The sequence below is a fragment of the Aptenodytes patagonicus genome, chromosome 3, assembly GCF_965638725.1.
Source record: "Aptenodytes patagonicus chromosome 3, bAptPat1.pri.cur, whole genome shotgun sequence".
NCBI classification, from domain to species: domain Eukaryota; kingdom Metazoa; phylum Chordata; class Aves; order Sphenisciformes; family Spheniscidae; genus Aptenodytes; species Aptenodytes patagonicus.
Genome location: NC_134951.1, coordinates 45,560,657 through 45,579,258, shown reverse-complemented (window position 1 = coordinate 45,579,258; position 18,602 = coordinate 45,560,657). Strand labels below are relative to the sequence as shown.

General features: G+C 37.3%; 1 protein-coding gene across 6 annotated transcripts in view; it reads left to right on the top strand.

The window, feature by feature from the left end:
- EPHA7 (EPH receptor A7) overlaps positions 1–18,602 on the top strand; it is a 179,325-nt gene that overhangs the window by 61,112 nt on the left and 99,611 nt on the right. For all 6 annotated transcript variants that reach the window (XM_076333255.1, XM_076333251.1, XM_076333254.1 and 3 more), the window contains exons 4-5: positions 4,873–5,028; positions 5,889–6,224. In XM_076333255.1, the coding sequence (XP_076189370.1) occupies positions 4,873–5,028; positions 5,889–6,224 (492 nt within the window). The remainder of the gene's footprint in view (positions 1–4,872; positions 5,029–5,888; positions 6,225–18,602) is intronic.

Here is an 18,602-nt window from a genome sequence, read left to right as displayed (position 1 = left end):
CAGAGTTTCTTGGAATTTTTTTTTTTTAATAATTGTGAAAAGAAAAATATACATTATTTGATCTCTGCCAGGCCACTAAGGCTTGTGATGAGCTCACAGCACAGAAGCTGCTATTTTTCTACATACGCTGCAGTCAGCACCTCTAGTTACAACAGCTAATGCCTTGTTGTGCCACTGATGTGGCATCATAGTTCTTAATAGTGTGTGTTAATTCCTCAGTATTTGCTTATGGCTTTGCAATATTCCATTATTTACAGTATTTGTATAGGCCTTTAAACAATATCAAAGACATTGGCTCAAAATGTTTGCAATGGCACTGACTACAGTGGCATATGCTAAACGTGTATTCAAGCGAGTACCGCGCAGTGATGCTGCAACTTTGCCCAGCCGTGTACCAGACCCTAGTGTCATGATATGTCCTTGTTACGGTTGAGCACTACTGGATGTATAAGAAGAAAGCAGCTTAGTCCAAGCCAAGACGGACTGCTAGTGTCATCTTCAGCGGGGCCTTTCATCATATACAGACAGAATAGTGTAGCTCTTTATCTAGGGCTTCCAGGGAAGGAAGTTTAAATGTGAAACGACAATGCCCTGCTCAGTTTCAAGCAGCAGCTCCATGGTGTAAGGAGGCTCTCCCATCCGAGGGCCGTTCACATCGTCTTTGTATTTCACGGTGGAACTCTGCCAGCTTCCCAACAAGAGAAACCTCTTTGCTTCGCAGAGGAGGTGGGAAGATTTTCTCTGAGGAGCAGCCATGGCTGTTGTAAACAAATCCAAGGTGCTGGGTAGCCCTGGGAGGGTCACTGGTGGTCAGTCCCTGACAGAGGCTAAGATACTAAGCAAGGGATTGTGCCTTGGCTGAAGCATAGCTTTCTTCTATATTTATTGTTGATTTCATAATATGTGGGGAAAGAATTAATAACAAATTATTTGAAGACTGGTTTAGGTGAGGCCAGTAGCTGTTATTCTGTGCCTTTGTGCTGTCAGTAAAGTTGACTGCTCTTGGTTTGAAACCTTTTTCTGGATCGTGTAAGACTTTGGAGCAGCTGTTTGAACAAAATGGGAGCTTCATCTGGGAAGAGCTGTTCTATTAAATTAGCAGCTGTAAATGACACACCACAGTGAATGGAAGTAAATCTATTTTGTGCTGCCTTTCTTCCCTTTCCTCCCCGCCCCCCTGTCTTCTCCAGTACCCCAGAAGCCCTTCAGTAGCAAAAGTACTGCTGGATCTTAACTTGCTTGAGGAAGGTCAAACGAGTTCACATTTTACTCAGATCAACAATAATGAGGATTATGGCTACAACATCAGAGTGCTGCCTCACCAGTTATACCCTCCTGCATATCTCCCATTGCTTGAGTTTGGTACTTTGATTTACAATATAGGCTCCCTTTATAGGGAATATAGGGAATATAGGGAAGAAGTGCTGCTGATGAGTGCTTTCCTGCACTAATGAATTGAAATATTAAAATGGATGTGTTCAAATGCAATTTGAGTTGCCTCAAGCTCTGCCATGAGATGCTTTTGTGGAACAGTACCTGCATTTATCTCCTTTAGATTTGCATGTACAGAGCTCCAAGTAATGTTTGGCTAATGTGTTGTTTGGGGTTTTTTTAAAATTAGCATTTTTTTAAGGTTGCTTATGGAGGTAGTGGCAGTGGGGATTTTATACCTGTGATCTTAAAAATATTACATAAAGAACTAAATTGGATCAAAATAGGTGGATTTAAAATACTGTAGAACAAAACGATGTATTTAAATTACTTGTAATATAAAAAAATTCACGGTGGCAATTTGGCAAGATAGGACAAAAGGGGGGAAAAAAAAGGAGTCCAAAAAGTATTTTTGAATGGTTCTTTCCCATCTGTGATCTGTAATAGCTCACTGCCAAGTTACCACACCTTCATAAGTGGTCCATGCAACACCCTGTCTTGGTAGAGTTTTCAGTTGTAAGTTTCTTGGCAAGGACAATGATGTATGTTAAAAACAGATAAAGCTTCATAGCTCCCCAATTTTTGAGCAGTAGAAGTATTCCACTGCTAGGCTGAAAAAACAAATTTTTGTGACAAATTTAAATTTATGAAGAAAAATGGGAAAATAATTTAGTTGTATTCTTCCAATGAGTACTTTTAATTATGATGTGTACCCCTGCGTACACTCCTTTCTAAAGAACTATAAAGTTTTTAAAAATCCTTTTTAAAAGTGCTCTTTTCATACTGTTAAAAATGTCAATGCTGGAATATTCTGTGCCTTATGTTTATGGGGTGTATAAGTTGAAAGGATGGTTATTAAATGTCGTCACAAGCCTCTTACTGGAAAAAAAGCTAATCGAATTGTAACATGGTATGAGTGCCTGAACCTGCCGCCTGTGGTATGCTGTGCGGGAGAATAAATGGCTTTCAGTCATGTAAACTAGTCGCAGACACTCAGATCCTTTGAACTCTAAGAAGAAATGCACACTTACTTTAAATAGTAAGTGACTAAGCATATAAATGTCTTGATCAAGTCATCAGAAAAAAAAAAATGAAAAGGGGTTTTCTGTTTATGTTTTGTTATTTCTGTCTGAAATCTCTATTTTACCCTCTGCGTCTTTGCTTTGTAATGTTCCCTGCTGAGAAGGACAGACTGGAAACACAGTAGGGATCTTTGCCTTTTAAGTTGCTCTTTGCTTTGCAGAGGGCTGTGTGCTGGAAGACCCGGTGTATTTTTCCAGTGTTTTGCTCAGTATGAGAGGAACATGATTATTTAAGAAAGGCAGGAAACTGTTATTTGGTAATTTTAGCTACATTTCAATTGCAAGTACTGAAAGAGCAGACAGAAGTTTAAATATATGTCTTAAGGTACACGCATACAAATCAATTCAGCTTTTGTGCTCTTTGTCTTTGGTCAGGAAATTCTGGAACAATTTTGAATGAAGGTGTAAAAGGATAATTCCAAGTTAAATTTGCCACAACTATGAATTCACGGGTCATGTTTGTCCAAAGTGTTTCTACAAAATTCTTCCTGTCTTCTTTTCTAAATAGCATATATAACAGCTACTGTGGTAGAATCAAACTATGGCATGTTTTACAAGCAGGGCTAGATTTTCTTCTAATGCAAACTCGTGCCCCTTTGTCAAAGTCAAAGGATACATGCTTTGCATGCTAATTTTCTCTGCCAGGTAATTTAGCTTCCATCCACTGTTTTTTTCAGCATGACAAACTCTAAATGTTATGGCGATTTCTGTCCTTCAGGCATATTTTTCTTTAGAAAGTTAGTATATTGATAGAGAGCAACAGAGGGCCAGAATTTCCTGTCATTTTATACTGGTATCATCCACTGTTGATTTACCTAATTCATCAACTTTAATCTACTGTTACCTTAAGTATTACTACCATTTTTTTCTTTCAGATGCCTAAAATTCATCAGATTAATAAGAGTCATGTGGCTGTAGCTACACTGTGAGTCCAGTCCAAAGGCTATTAAAGTCAAAGACACTCCTCATTGACTTCAGTGAGATTTGGATAAAGCTCATTGTTTTCATGGTCTTTCCATCACTGTGGTACCAGACAACTGAAAGAAATGTTCCAAATATCAGTGTCTTCGGACACTTTGCATTTCTGTTCTGAGAAAATATCCAAGTAAATATGAATATAACCAAAGTAAATTCTCTCTCTCGGAATTCAGAATGACTATTTAACTAGCTTTAATATTTTGATACCGAATACTAAGTTTCAGGTGCTGTCCCTTTTCTTTGCATACGGGTGATGGCTTAAGAAGGTTAGACTATCCGTTAGGGTTGGAAAAAAAAGAATAAAATAGTGTGGTTGAAAAGGCCTCTGCTTGACTAGAAAGTTCTGGAGGACTGTTGTGTTCTGTTTTTCATGTTGACAGTGTTTGTAAGTTTGCCCATAACCTCAGTGCTGAAATGGAGTCTTAATCTGTTTCCAGTTTTAGCATTGTCTGATCCCCACTTGCTTCCTCCTCGTCTCCTACAGCTCTCATAGTTTATCCATTCTTAAGCTGGCTGTCTAGGTTGCAGTTCTCTGCTTGTAAGAATCCTTATAGGTGTGTTTTATGGGTGTTTCTGCTTTGGGAACTGTGGCAATAGCTGATAAAAGTATTTCTAAACACCAGTTTTGGAACACAGCACATTTTTTACTTCCATGGGTTCACAGCGGGCAAACCAAAGTATGAAATGATCTTATATGCATATTTCCAACTATCTACCTTTTAACTTTCCCTTGAAAGTTTTAGTAAATTCATTTCAGCCTAGTTGTCTCTCTCTGTGAAACTGGAAAAAACAATCGTGCAGCTTAGGCTCTCTGCCCTCCTCCTCTTTCTGCTTGTTCCTACCAACGTCGTCTGTCCAACAAGTGTTCACGCCTCATTCTTTCCTCGGGATCAAGGTTCACCAGTGGGTTGCAGCTTCTTTGGGTTTCTCAGATCAGGGAAGAGTAGCCTTTGCTCCATTAATGCGAAAGGAACTATTTCAGATACCAGAAACACTTCAGCGGCGTTAAAGCAGAGCTCTCCAGACTGTTTTTCCCTTGTTTAGGCCTATTGCAGGCATCCAGCTGTTTCACACCATTATTATACTCTTCTTTGGTGAAAAACAGATGCTTGTTATATTTCTGTGGCCCTCTGTATTAAAATATTGTGCTGCCAACTGCTGAGGTATTTGTAGTGTATGCTTGAACTCATAAAAATGCCACAAAACCATTAACAGCATCAACTGAAGAAAAAGAAATTGTGATTTCTTTTGGCTTGCACCAACATAACAGAATGGATAGTTTAGATGTTTACAGGAATGTGTAACTCATGTGACAGAGACAGAAAAAAGATCAGAATAGTCCATGCAAATCTAAACCTTAATTTGTTTTGTTCTGCTTTAGCTTGTGGCCGTGGGTTCTACAAATCCTCCTCACAAGATCTGCAGTGCTCCCGCTGCCCTACTCACAGCTTCTCTGACAAGGAAGGATCGTCAAGATGCGATTGTGAAGATAGCTATTATAGAGCACCTTCTGATCCACCATATGTCGCATGCACAAGTGAGTCAGTCATGAATTTAACAGTAAAGGACGTTGCTTAACCAACCAGGTGCAGCCACGTGTAGCTAGTAGTTTTGGTTGGCTTTTCCTATATTTGAAAAGTACATTTACAACAGTAAATGAAATTGAAAGGCAGAGGGGAAAAAAAGTTGACATACATATAATTTTTTCATTTTGCTTGATATAACATTGGAAAAAAGTTGCATGTTGGGTGTGTAACTCATTGTAATAAATAGAATACAGGCATAGTTTTCCCATGGCTGTAAAACTGTTGTAGACAATGTGCTTTATGCGATATAATACCAAAATGAGTAACATGAAAAATGAAAAGTAACCTGTGCAGATCTGAGCTTTGATTGAACTGTAATTGGATCTGGCTTAACCTTCAAACTGCAAATAGACTAACCTACACAGATTGGTGGTTCAAATAGTGGAAGTCTCCTAAATCCAAAGCAGCACCAAATATCTCTGTAAATCATATCAGAGCTGATAACAAAGGACTAGATGCAGTTGGTGCAGTATGTTTAGAAGAGAAGAACAAATCCCATACTTGGGAAAACTATAAAAGACAACCTTTAAGGTACATTAACCAATCATTTTAATTGCACGGAAGAGAAACGGCTAAAGTCAGTTGCAGTAAATATACAGACAATTGTTATTCTGATGCCTTAATGGAAAATAAATAAAGCTCTTGCCAAGTGAGTTCAAGGAAGCTTTTATGCAGCTTGTAGTAAAAATAATGAAATGTTTATGTGAAGAAAAAAGCTTCAGCTATTTTCTGTCTCAGTAATTAAAATGCTAGCTACACGTCTCACCATGGTTCTGTGCAATTACCCTGGACTTTTTTGTGTGTTACATAGGACCTCCATCTGCACCACAGAACCTCATTTTCAATATCAACCAGACTACCGTGAGTTTGGAGTGGAGTCCTCCTGCTGACAACGGGGGAAGAAATGATGTGACCTACCGCATTTTGTGCAAGAGGTGCAGCTGGGAGCAGGGCGAATGTGTTCCCTGTGGAAGTAACATTGGATATATGCCCCAGCAAACTGGATTAGTAGATAACTATGTCACTGTCATGGACCTGCTAGCTCATGCTAACTACACGTTTGAAGTTGAAGCTGTGAATGGGGTTTCTGACTTAAGTCGTTCCCAGAGGCTTTTTGCAGCTGTCAGTATCACCACCGGTCAAGCAGGTAAGTTTTCATCGCTTATGAATCTCAACACTGTGAGACTGAGAGAAATTGGGAACATGCAAACTACAGATGCAGTAAATCAGGAGCATGTTTGGTGTGTTCTGGCTCATTAATCTTTTCACCTTGCCAACTAGTTAATTTGAGCTTGTACTATTTCATGATAACCTGTCCTGTTTCTTGGCCTCAGGATTGCTTTCAGAAAGCATTCATGAAAGACTTAAAGAAGACATACCGCTTTATTATTAAATAGATTTTCTTAACTCCGCAACTTTTTTTTTTCTTCTTACGTCATTGTAGGTCGTTCCCTAGTATTTGAAGAAAAAAACACATAGATGTGGCAGTCCTGTGCAGGCTTCTTTTCTGCATTTTTTAAACCTGTATGGGAGTCCTAGGTCACTGGAAGATGATTTGGATATCTGATGGTGTTTTCACTGTTCGTGTTTTCCCTCAGGATAATGTTTCTAATTTATCTTATATTTCCAGATATTTGATTATCAGATTCAGTGAGAATGTGATTATTATTCTTTGTTTCTTCTGCTTATCATAATCTGACAGGTGAAATGTCAGGGAAAATAAAATCAAACTAGCGTATCACCCCAGGGGAAAAAAGGGCTTTAGTTGTCTGCATGCTGAGTGAAAAAAATGAATTCTCTGATTTAAGTTTCTGAAATGACGAGTTGCTTGTTGATAAAAATTATAGGCCTCTGAATCTACAATAGTGCACTGTGAGCTTTCAGAGAGTAAATTTCAGATAGTAAAACTAACCTTTTATACATTGAACAAAAGTTCTTAAACTGAACATTAATTGCAAGATCTGGCTTTGGAAGAAATGCCTTAAAAGAAAATATGAAGTGAATAACTGATGCTTGCTGTAAGAACAGCTAACCAATGTTTTAAAGGATACTTCATACTTACTTACATCTTGGAGGAAATTTTAATGACTGTGATGAAGCTATTCTTTTTTAGTGCAGTAGAAATGATCCCCTACAGTAACGCTTTGAACTGAGGACAAACTCACCGTACAGGGGCAATGAACAAGTAGGAAAAACTGTAGTTATTTTGTACATTAAAGATGGTCATCTCAAAAAAAAGGACAAGAAATTTACTTCAAAACCTTCCCTTCCTCCCGCCAAACCTAGGACGGTTTATATAGTTGTTAAAGTTAGGCTGGAATATTTATGGGATATTTAATTTCCCCATAGTGCTTTCCTGGATACCAAATGCACGTTTTATATTATTTTGGAACCATCCCTGTGACTAAAGGATTGGTCTCTGTGCTCCTTCAGTTCTTGGAGTTTATGATGAGATTTTGAGCACAGACAACTTACCCTGAAACTATTTTTGCACCACCGATTGTATTACTTTGGCACCTTGATTTTTCATCTTTAAAATAATTCTCTATAATTCTTCAAACGTGCACAGGTGGACAGTGTTCTGCTCTCTGTAGATGTCTGTACAGAACTACCACATGAAGAAGAGGATTTGGACTTTTTCCTGTTCAGCTAAATCAAATTGGCTTTACTTTGTGTGCTTTGATGCTTCAGTGGCACACAGGGTAAAGGAAGAGACAGTGCAATTTGGTGGCTAGTATCACATCTCAGGAAGATGAAAAAGCCTTAATCAGAAGTTTGTTGTGTTACCCCCAAGATAATTCATTATAGTTAATTCTCTTGTGTTCTCATAGTCATAGATGTATAGGGTTTTTCAGGCCAGAAGACATAATATCGTTATCCTGTGTTATCTCGTAAGTAACGCAAGCTATATGATTTTATGAAATGATCCTCACATCAAGCCCAGAGATGTTAGTGAAACTATAGCTTGCATACATACTAGAGACATCTAGACTTTACCTAGTGATTTCAAGGAATGGAAAAACCTTCACCCTCCTAGACGAGGTTGTACGGGGCTCTGAGCAACCTGATCTAGTTGAAAATGTCCCTGCCCACAGCAGGGGGGTTGGACTAGGTGACCTTTAAAGGTCCCTTCCAACCCAAACCATTCTATGATTCGATGATTCTATAAGTTTTGTAAGACCATGCAGCAGGAAGCAGGAGACCTTACTCTGTTCCTTCCCTGCTCTCCAGTTTGCTGTGGGATTATGCGCAAGTGAGCGTTTCCCAGTGCTACAGAATCTGACACTGTCACTGTTGAGAGTGAGGGTACTCTTACAACTGAAGCTTTGTCTGTTTAGCACTTCTGAATATCAGGATTTAAAGGCTTCCAGTTGGGCATCTGAAAGGAATATACATACATAGGAAACAGATTTTGGAAGAATAAAATGGCTTTAAGCTCTCTTTGTTGCAGTTTTCTCTGTCTGTAAAATTAAGGTAATCCTTACCTTTCCTTACCAAGGTCTTCAAGATTTTCTGATTACAAGGGCCATATAAATGCAGCATCTTTTTTCACCCAAATTACAAAATTTGTGTTAAAGAAAATACAGTCTTTCAGAACAAATGGATTCACCAAAAGGAAAGACCTCTTTTACATTATTTTTGCAACAGCATATTTTGGATCCTGATACTGATCTCTTTGGTTTCTCAAGGAGGAAAATATTTTAGGTGGAACAGATTGATGACTATAATTGAACAGAAAGAGACTGGTTGCTCAAAGGAGACTGTTATGCTTCTGTGCTCCTATTTTATTTTACCATGAAGAGAAAGAAAATGTTGGATTTATTTATAGCTAAGTAAACTAGGATTCATGCAGCTTTCATTTGTTACTGTGTGACTGTTCTATACTTTTGGCAAAAATGACTTTTTCTATGCCCATATTGCTTTTTATGTGTGTATATGTGTCTAACTAAACCTTCTTCACATGTTATTATGCTAACACAATAGGTGGCTATATATAATTACTGGGTTCACCAGTTGCACAGAGGCTTGCAGTGAGATTTTCCCTTTGTAGTTTTGGTTTAATTGAATTGATCCTTTGTGGGCATATTCGCAAAATTCAAATCATTGTGTAATGATAACAGGAAATTATTGATAAAAGAATGGGGTTATGGAATATATTCAGTGTTTCTTCACCCACATATAACAAGCTTCTGATGACACAAAGGAGCTTGTCACAGAAAAGAACCAAGTGGTTGATAAAAAACTATTTATATTTGTGGAAATAACACAATAAAATGACTGCAAGTGAGTAGGTAGAATTTCACATTGCTCACATATATAGATATGACACATCACTATTCATTCCGTGTATTAAAAAGACTTTGTGACTAGGCTATCAGCTGTCATATGGCTTATTTTTTATGCTGCAGCCAAGAACCATGAGGCTTTTTGTTTTTCTTTGTTTTGGTTTTTGACAAAAGCATGAAAGAACTGAGCCGGAATCAGAGGTAAAAGATTAAGTGCACTAAGTCCCCCAGGAGTAAACCATCTTGTTTCGTACCTTGCCTATCCAGCATCATATAAAGAATACAGGATGTCATCCTGGTATTGCAAGCTGATCTGTGTGAACCCCTGCATCCTTGCAGAATTCAGATTTAAATGTGACTAAGGCTCAGTTACAATAGGTGAATGTACTGAAGAGCTGCAGCTGGCAAACAGCTGACAAACACTACCTTTGCAAGCTTATTGAATGGTTGTTTACCAAAGATAAAGTTTAGCAATTCCCTAATAAGATATTCACCTTTTGGTGGTACTGGTAGTTCCTTTTGATCCATCAAATTCCTTTCCAAATTTTACATTTTTTCCATACAACACTCAAAAGGCTAATGGAATCGGGTAGGTTTCACAGCAGATGAATATTTTTCAGATTTTGGCATTTATGCACTTTCAAACCTTTAAAAAAATATCTGTTTCAATAACAATTGTGTAATTTTTCTGCTGACACTTTTGCAAAGATAGTGTGTTTTTAAAACTATCTTTCTACATCCTTTCCTCTGGAATTTATCTGAATGGACAATGGACTGGTCTCTGATAAAGGGTGATATTCACCCAACTTAGCCTGACTTTGAGAAAACTTAATGTATGTTGGATGAATCCCAACTTTTATCAGGGTTTGAGAAAATTTAAGTATCTGTCCTGAGCCAGTTCGAGTTGTCTTTATAGTCATTGGAAAGAAAGAATCATATCCAAGGGGACACTCATCATGTCTTATTACCATAACCAAACATGAAAACCAAAAGTTAAAATGTAATGCCAATACCTGTTCCTACATGTACGCTCTGTTCTTATGCAGGGAGCACTTGCTAATGCTCGCTGCTTCTTCACAGCAAGAGAAGGTGCCCCACAGCACTCTTAGGTCACGCTGTGCCTTCAGATGCACTTAGTGCTGACAACTTGAAGTGGTTAAAAAACCCTGATTCGGTTCCATAATCAAGGCTTACTCTTGAAAAACCTTTTTTAGTAACAATTGATTTTGTATATGTTGATTTGCTTTTCATTTTTTTTACATCTTAGAGTTCGATTTTCAGACCTTTTCCTACAAAAAGCAGATCCCAAAATTCACAGTTTAAAAAAAAAAAAGGGAACTGATTTTTTCAAAGTTGCATTATCCCAGCAACTTGAAGAGAAAAAAACATTACATGCTATAAAATCATGACTATTACCATCAGTACCGTTGATTTACACGGCAAGAAGAAATGATAGAATGCATAAAGGAAACAAGCCATCCCTTATGTAAAGCTGTGTGATGGGTTCTGCCTTTCTTAGATACTTCTGAAGTCTTTCTAAACAGGGGAGACACTTTGCATTCTCCCCTACTCTACATTCTCCTTTCGTCGTTGCTGCTCATCATTTTTCTCTTCTTTGCTTCTCTTCGCATTTTCCCCAGCTCTCAATTATCTCTACTCATTTTTTAAAGTCTCCTCCTTCATAGTCTCTGCACTGTTGACCATCTATTTGTTTCCTGTTCCCTGTCAGTCTCACTTAAGCCTGACTTTTCTTCAGCGATGAGCTGTCCCCCAGCAGAGGCAGCAATCAAGAAGATTTATGCCTATGGCTTTCCCAATAGCTTTGACCTCTCCGTTCTAGTCCTATTCTCACTTCTCTCCTTTCCTCAGACCATTTCGGTGTCTTCCCATTCTGCCACCAAGTTGTTTTGATCTGCCTTCCTCTATGCCTTCTATCCAATGTTCACTTCTGGCGATACATGACAGCTTATTACAAATAGCTTCAGTGTTCAGTTTAACATTGCTTCTATGTTTTCCCATTTCAATGGACTTCCTTTAGCTTCAGTTTTCATTTGATATTTCCTGCTAGTGACTTTACTTTTTGAGCTATGCTTCATCTTCTAGGCTTCAACTGTAGATCAGCTTTCCCACATTGATATGGCTACATCATCTGTACATAAATTTAAAAACAATGCTTCATGTAAAAAGAATTCCCATGATAAAAATAATCTTTTTCTTTTCTTTTTACCAAATGTTCCACCTGTTGAGCTGGGAGAATTATTTTATATAAAAAGTCACTTTTCAAAACTGATATTCCCTGACTGCTTTCATTAAGCTGTGGTTTTTAGAAATGTACATGTTATGATGATTGTGCTTTGGGTTACCATTTTGCTTAGTTTATTTAATGGGAGCTACAAAGATGTTAGTGCTTATCTTAATAATATTTAAGATATATTTTAATCTGTTTAAACTTTTTTCTAGACCAGTAGGCAGACAGTATAGTTCTGTAAGTGTTCTGTACTCCATGGCCACCAACTGAAAAGGGTAAAACTAGAGAAGAAATTAATTACATGTGGTAGTTATTATTCTTCTAGTTTTTTACATGTCTTTTCAGTACATTTAAAAAATGGATTGGGTTATTTCTGTGGAGCTAAGACTGCCTATTGATCTGCAATCACATTACCCTGGACTAATATCACAGATATTTTGACAGGAGGTGGTAACTGAATTTATGCCTGAATTAAACTGATGGATAAAAACTTGATAAGAATTCCAGTCTCTGTATAGCAAATACCATCAGATCAGGGAAAGCAATTTGTTCATTCACTGATTGTATCAGGTCATATTTAATGTAGTGAAATCCACAAGGTTATAGAGATACCGTAGAATTGCTAAGTTGCAGCACTATTGTAAGATTGCTAAATGTTAAATTTTTTTTAGGATTTTCACAAAGAAGGAATCATCTATATAGGATATAATATGGTATGCATATATGATATTTGACAGTTTTGATAATATTTTATATACATATACAGAATATATAGATATATAAAAATTTGAAATGACAAGCAATGTGTTTTATAAGAAAACCTACCACAGAATAGACAACTGATAGTAATTTTTTTTCCTAATATTTAGTTCTAATTTGTTCTAATATTTTTCACTGAAAGATAAGAGAGAAAGCAAGAAAGCAGATGTTAGCTGTGTTGCTTAGGGTCTGATCCTGCACCGCTGAAGTCAATGGAAGTTTTGTCATTGACTTCAATAGGAGCAGGATTTGAACCTTATGCTCTATCAGAACACACAGGAACCAAAGCAATGGGCACTCTGTCATCCTGAAAGGAAACTTTAACTTCATATCACATTTTGATTCTGACTGTAGCAGGTTTTTGCACATCAGTTTGTGGCTGAATGTAATTTGATTTTTTTTTTTTTTAGTATACTAAAAATGTTAATTTTTTTTCCAAATGGGTATTAGAACTCTTGCCTGTCCAGCTTCACCATAAAAGCTTTTTAGAAATAGATGTAATGATTTTTTGCTAAAAAACTAAGCAAGTTTTTCTAGTAGAGACTGTGTGAATTTTACAATATTTAGAAATAAAAATAGTGGGAAGCTACACTCTAATGTAGCTACACAAAGACGAAGTAAAGCTTCAGCTTCACAGAACCAAAGCTCTGAATTAGAAATAGTCCGATTAAGCTTCTCTGTATTTTAAATATTTGGTAGCAACCTGTTAGGAGGAGCATGACAGCCACAGGGCTGTTAACTTTCCTGTGCAGTAAGCTATTGAAATAGCAGGTTATGTCACCACAGTCAAATGTGCACTACTAAAGCATAATTCCACCAGCTACTCAACAAATAACTATGTACTTGAGGAAGAAAATGAATGATATAAAGTACAATTTAGCCAAAGAAAGGAGAGATTGGTTTGCTAATGTGACACAAAGGACTAGGAGCCACTTTTTCTTCTAATGTTACAAACATGGGTCAGACATCTCCTTGATGTTTATGAGTTACACCAATTGTCTTCTTAAAAGTAGTGATGAAATCCTGACCTTGAAAAGAAAGTATGTGTGTTTACTTCACATTTTCTATGACCAATCCCAGAAAGGTTTGTAAAATAAAAGAGCTCTACTTGTGACACCTGCTGGGTGGGTTTTTAGCCCCTCATAAAAATGCCTGAGTATAAACTAAATAGTAGAAACTAAACAGTACTCTTTGAGCTTTATTATACTCTTTGGGGACTCTTATACATAGTTCTGCGAAGACTTGGCCGACCTCAAAGACTTTCAAGATACGTGCAGTACAAAGACAAGAAATCACTTGATACATTTATACATGGTGATACACAGTCTAGTGTAGCTGATTAACTCATGTGCAAAGAAAGAACAATTCCATAGACCTTTGATTTTGGCAGCGGAACTGTATCTCCAGATCTTCCTTTTTCTACTTCCTGTGAACTGTAATATGGTAACTGCATGCAGGCTCTAGATAAGTGCTGAACACCATCAGTAGGATCTCATGAACTCAATGTTATTTGTTTGGTATGTTGGCCACATGTATCATTCTCTTACCAAGATAATGTCCTGATGATGATTCTGAAATGTAGGCAAATATTTGTCTGGGAAGTTTAGAATTTCCATAGGAAATCATTTTAGGTGAACGCTGTCATGACTGTATTGAGACCTAAGAGTAAAAGAGAAACACAGTGGGAAAATTGGCAAAAAGAAAGGCCTGTTCTGATTCTATCATAAAATTTCTCAATGATGTCTTTCGCTTGTTTGGTTGGTTGAGCTTCCTGCTTCTTATTTGTAGCTAATTGCAACACATAGCTGGCCTCATAAAAGCACAAGAAAGATTTGGTTTTCAGCATTTACGAAACAGATTTGAACTCCTTCAGTGAACAAAACTTTGAAGTATTGTTATTGGTAGGACAGAATAATACATAGTGTTTGAATGAGTCTAGCCAAAATCCACTGTGCTCATGAGTTCTGAGATTTTACTTCAGTACAGTGTAATTTATTATTAAGGTGTTTCATTTCTTTGTTATTTTGCCTAGAAAGAACAAAATTCAAAGAAAAAGAGTATGATCATATTTGTAGCAAAATAAGACATTAGAAGTTTTGTCCCTGAATTTCCTAATATTTGATGGTTTGTTTCAGACCTTTTGAAGAATTCAAGTACCATTGTCATTAGAACAAACAAAACCCTCTAAATGCACAGATGCTTTTTCGATGAGAAATGAGCATCACTACTGAAAGGCACTATTGCAAGTGCGTGTCACCAGATGTGAAATCCTAATTGAGGCTGTATGTAGTAAATTAAAAAATTCTTTAACTGTAACATCTCTATAGACTGAAGCATTTGATGACAGCATGGTATGGAGCCAGCCTACTATAATGAGTCCTGTGGAAATCTTTGAAAGAGAGAAGATAGCTTATACAGGAAGAGCTAAAGATGTTTCTCCATTAAGCTTAAATGATAGAATAGCTTAAATGTACAACTTCTAGATGGGAGAGATTGCTCACACTAGTGCCTATTTAATAGCTGAAAGACCTTCGTGGTGAGGCTGTCACAGCTAGTGTAGTTACTATGCCAAAAATGCACTGCAGAAAGGGGCGAAGAATGTCTTGAATCAAGAGCTTTCTTAAGGGAAGGTTGAAGTCCACCACTTAGGGATGAAATTCAGTCTCATAATTAACTGTCTAGAAAGAGGTGCCATGTAGATTTGTCCAGCATTTTAAGACAGTGTATTTCCAGTTTGCTTTATATATGTATTCTCATTAGAAATAGAGTCAGAGATTCTGCTGCTGCTCTTTTGGAACAGATCATATTTTATTCAGTTACTTATTTTTCATTTATTGCATGTGCCAACAAGCCCGCTTTTTTAGAAGGAAAAACAGAGTTTTGGCTAAACAGGCCCTCAGGCGAAAAATACAAATCTTCCCCTTCTGGCCCATGGCCTTCTGGCAGTTTAGGGAGTATTAATGGCCCAAGAATGAATGGTTCACTTCTGGCAGGAAGTGAAGGTGGAGATAGCCGAGATGGGTTGGAAAATCAGGGTAAAATAAAGGTCTGTGAAGAGCTGGGCTTGATTTTTCTGATGCTACTGGGGTAATAAGAAGAGGAGGCATCTTCCCTAATAGCAGTAGCCATTGCTGACTTACCCACTATGACAGCTCCATGGGTGGCAGCAGATTTTTCAGGTGCTGGCATAGTCCGGGTAATTAATAAGTCTGGACATTTTTTGCCATCTCTGACACATTGCTGCCTTTTGTAGTTTCTTCTGCTTTGCATGTGATAGAACCAGCCCTGACTCCATAGGGCATATTCCTAATTCAACAGTTATATCTACTACTCTTTAATGTATGAATTGTTTTATACAGTTTGGCATTTCTGTAGTCTTTCCCCATTATAGTCAAAATATATCAGTGGATCTATTTCTAGAGGAAATTCCTAGGGCAATTTACTGAGGAAGCCATGGTTGAAGGCTGCAAATTGACAATAAAAGTGTTATCCCGAGTTCAATAGCTAATGTTAAGATAGGAGATGCTGATTATCTTTTTCTTTGCTTCGTTAGTGATGAATGGAAGCAAATTTGATGCAGACAGCAATCTGGTGGAATGATGCAGAGCTATCTATGAAAACATCTGTACTAATCCACCAATGCAGTAAATTATAGCTACAAGCAAAAGACATTGATCCAAGAGGATCATTAACAGCTTTAACCAACTGATCCAAGTAATAGGGTAAATGAGAGAACATTATCAAGATCTGATTTTTACAGCTGTCAACTACAATTGCTAAAACATGGTTACCACTTTCTCTCAATTTCAACCAGTTTATGACTTAAGTTTAGTATATTCTATTGTGGGCAGCCAACAAGGATCAATTAAGTGGTAAAATATACAGGAAAAAATTGCCCGGCTATCATGCACTCCATTTACAGGAGGTCAGTCACAAAGGGAGAGATAATTGCTGCAAACCAGCAAAATTAATTGAGGATGAGCCAGAAAGGATGATGTATGTTCTGTGACAAAGTATGTGACAGAGATGTACGCATAAACCTGTAGCTGCTTGCCTTGTTGAGGACACAAGGACGAGAGAAGGAGACCTGTGAAAAACAATTAGCATGGCTTCAGAGTGAGCAATTCTTAATTATCCATAACATGTCGACATCAGATAATTAGTGTCCCAATTTTTAACAATATTTGGTCATTAACTACAGTAGAATAGGGAAGATCAAGAACTGAGCTATTTGTCTGAACTAAGTGTTACATAATGGTGTCTGCATGCGAACGTAAGTCAACTAAATCCTGCTCATGATAATGACACAGAAATCTTCTTATTGTAGGACCAATATAAAGGTCCTAAATTCGAGCTTATAACAAGCTGCATTTTGTTTCCTTAAGGTAGGTTGTTTGTGATAGCAATCCACAAAATAAAGCAGGCTTTAATGACAGCTGCAGTTTAAACTTGCTGCTTTTTCATCTGTACATTTAAATTTTTAGGATAATCTACACAGCAAGCAACATAAGTCATATGACTCAGGCCATTTTAGTATTAATGCTAATTAACAAAAGGTTATTTTTAGCTCAGTTTTCTGAACATACAAGGCTACGTGAGCATGCTAAATGTGTATCTCTGGACAATTTTCTTTCAGCTCCTTTGTCCTCTATCAACAGTTTTTGACCAGTTTTAACTATGTTTGATGGAGAGGTAGAAATCTTAAACTCCTACATGAAGTCAACAGGTCAATGAAGACCCTTACCTTACTGAATGAGCTAAATCATGTATCAGACATAAGAGAATCCACATGTGCAGAAATGCAGAAAACTGGGAGAAAATTTGTTCACAGAACTGCTGGTATTTTTCTAATGTTAATGAAAGAAATCTTAGAAGTGCAGAATAGGATGTTTCGTATCTTACTTCTGTCTGGTTTCTGCCGTATACAGGCACAGAGGAAGGAAAAGAGAGGGAGAGACGTGCACACACATGCATGCGCACACACACATGCATACATGTAGCTTAATCTCTTTTTAATCTCACTTTCTTCTAGCCTGTTAGTGTAATTTTCAGAATTTTTAAGCCAAATCTCACTTCCTCTGAAGTGAGCTTAAGACTCTAGGGACAAGGTCCTGTCACTGTGATTCTTAGCTTTTCTTTTTAAAGATGGCCCTCCTAAACCTTTACCTACATTTCAACAGCTTGTTGTACACCATAATCCATTGAATCCAGGGTTACGTCTCACATGTATGCGTTTGCAGCAGCAGACCCTTCAGTTTCTGTATCTTCCATCTCATACCTGCTGATGGATCTATTTACCATCTCTCCTTTTGACCTTTTCTGTCTGTCTGTCATCTAAGGATTTCTCTTTTTTGAGTACACCATTTCCTAATGCATCGCGGAGTGCTCATTTTTTTCCATAGTGGCTGAGTCAGCAGGCCAGATTCAGAGCTAGTAAACCCTGATACTTATGTGGAGAAATGTCATTTACTTTGCTAAAGATTCTATTTAAGTTCATAGAGCCTCTAATCATGGCTGTGAAATGAGGAATTGGATGTTAATATTTCAGAGCCAATACTCTAATGATCTGTCTCTGTGGACCTCCTGTGGAATTGTTCTAAATATTCCCTTGTGTAGCTGAGATCAAAATTTCACCCTTAGTTCTAATTTTTTGTATTGCAGCTTAGCTGGTAATGAAGAGGGAAAACTGTCATTGCTCTTTATATTGTGTAGAGTTAATCACATGAAGCATTTTAGGGCTAAATGTTCCGTTCTTTGATGTTGGCATTAAACATTAGAGTTTAAATCTTTGGTGGATATTTACATTGTTGTAGTCAGTGGAGTTTGATAGGTTTCTTTAGGGAGTGATTTGGAACAGGAGCCAAACTTAGGAATTGTGCATTGTCTCATCCTTAATTACAGAGGAAGCTTTAGATTACCTTCCCTGTTTAGCCACCTAAATTAACTGCCAAAAGTTGATGACATGAATGCCCTCTTCCTCCTACCCCCACATATGCAAATATTAATTTCTGCCACAATGTTAGCATTAAATATTTACATGCTTCTGTTTATTTTCAACAAAATACTAAACAAGCAAGCAAATTTAAAAATAATTTTTTGTCTTCAGGATTTTAAAACTCCTTAAAAATAATTTGCTAGTCGTATTAATAATTCATGTCATTAAGATTCTTTGAAGCCTTTTACCATTGACGGAATTAACTAAGGTGCTTAGTGAGGAAATGCATATACAGGT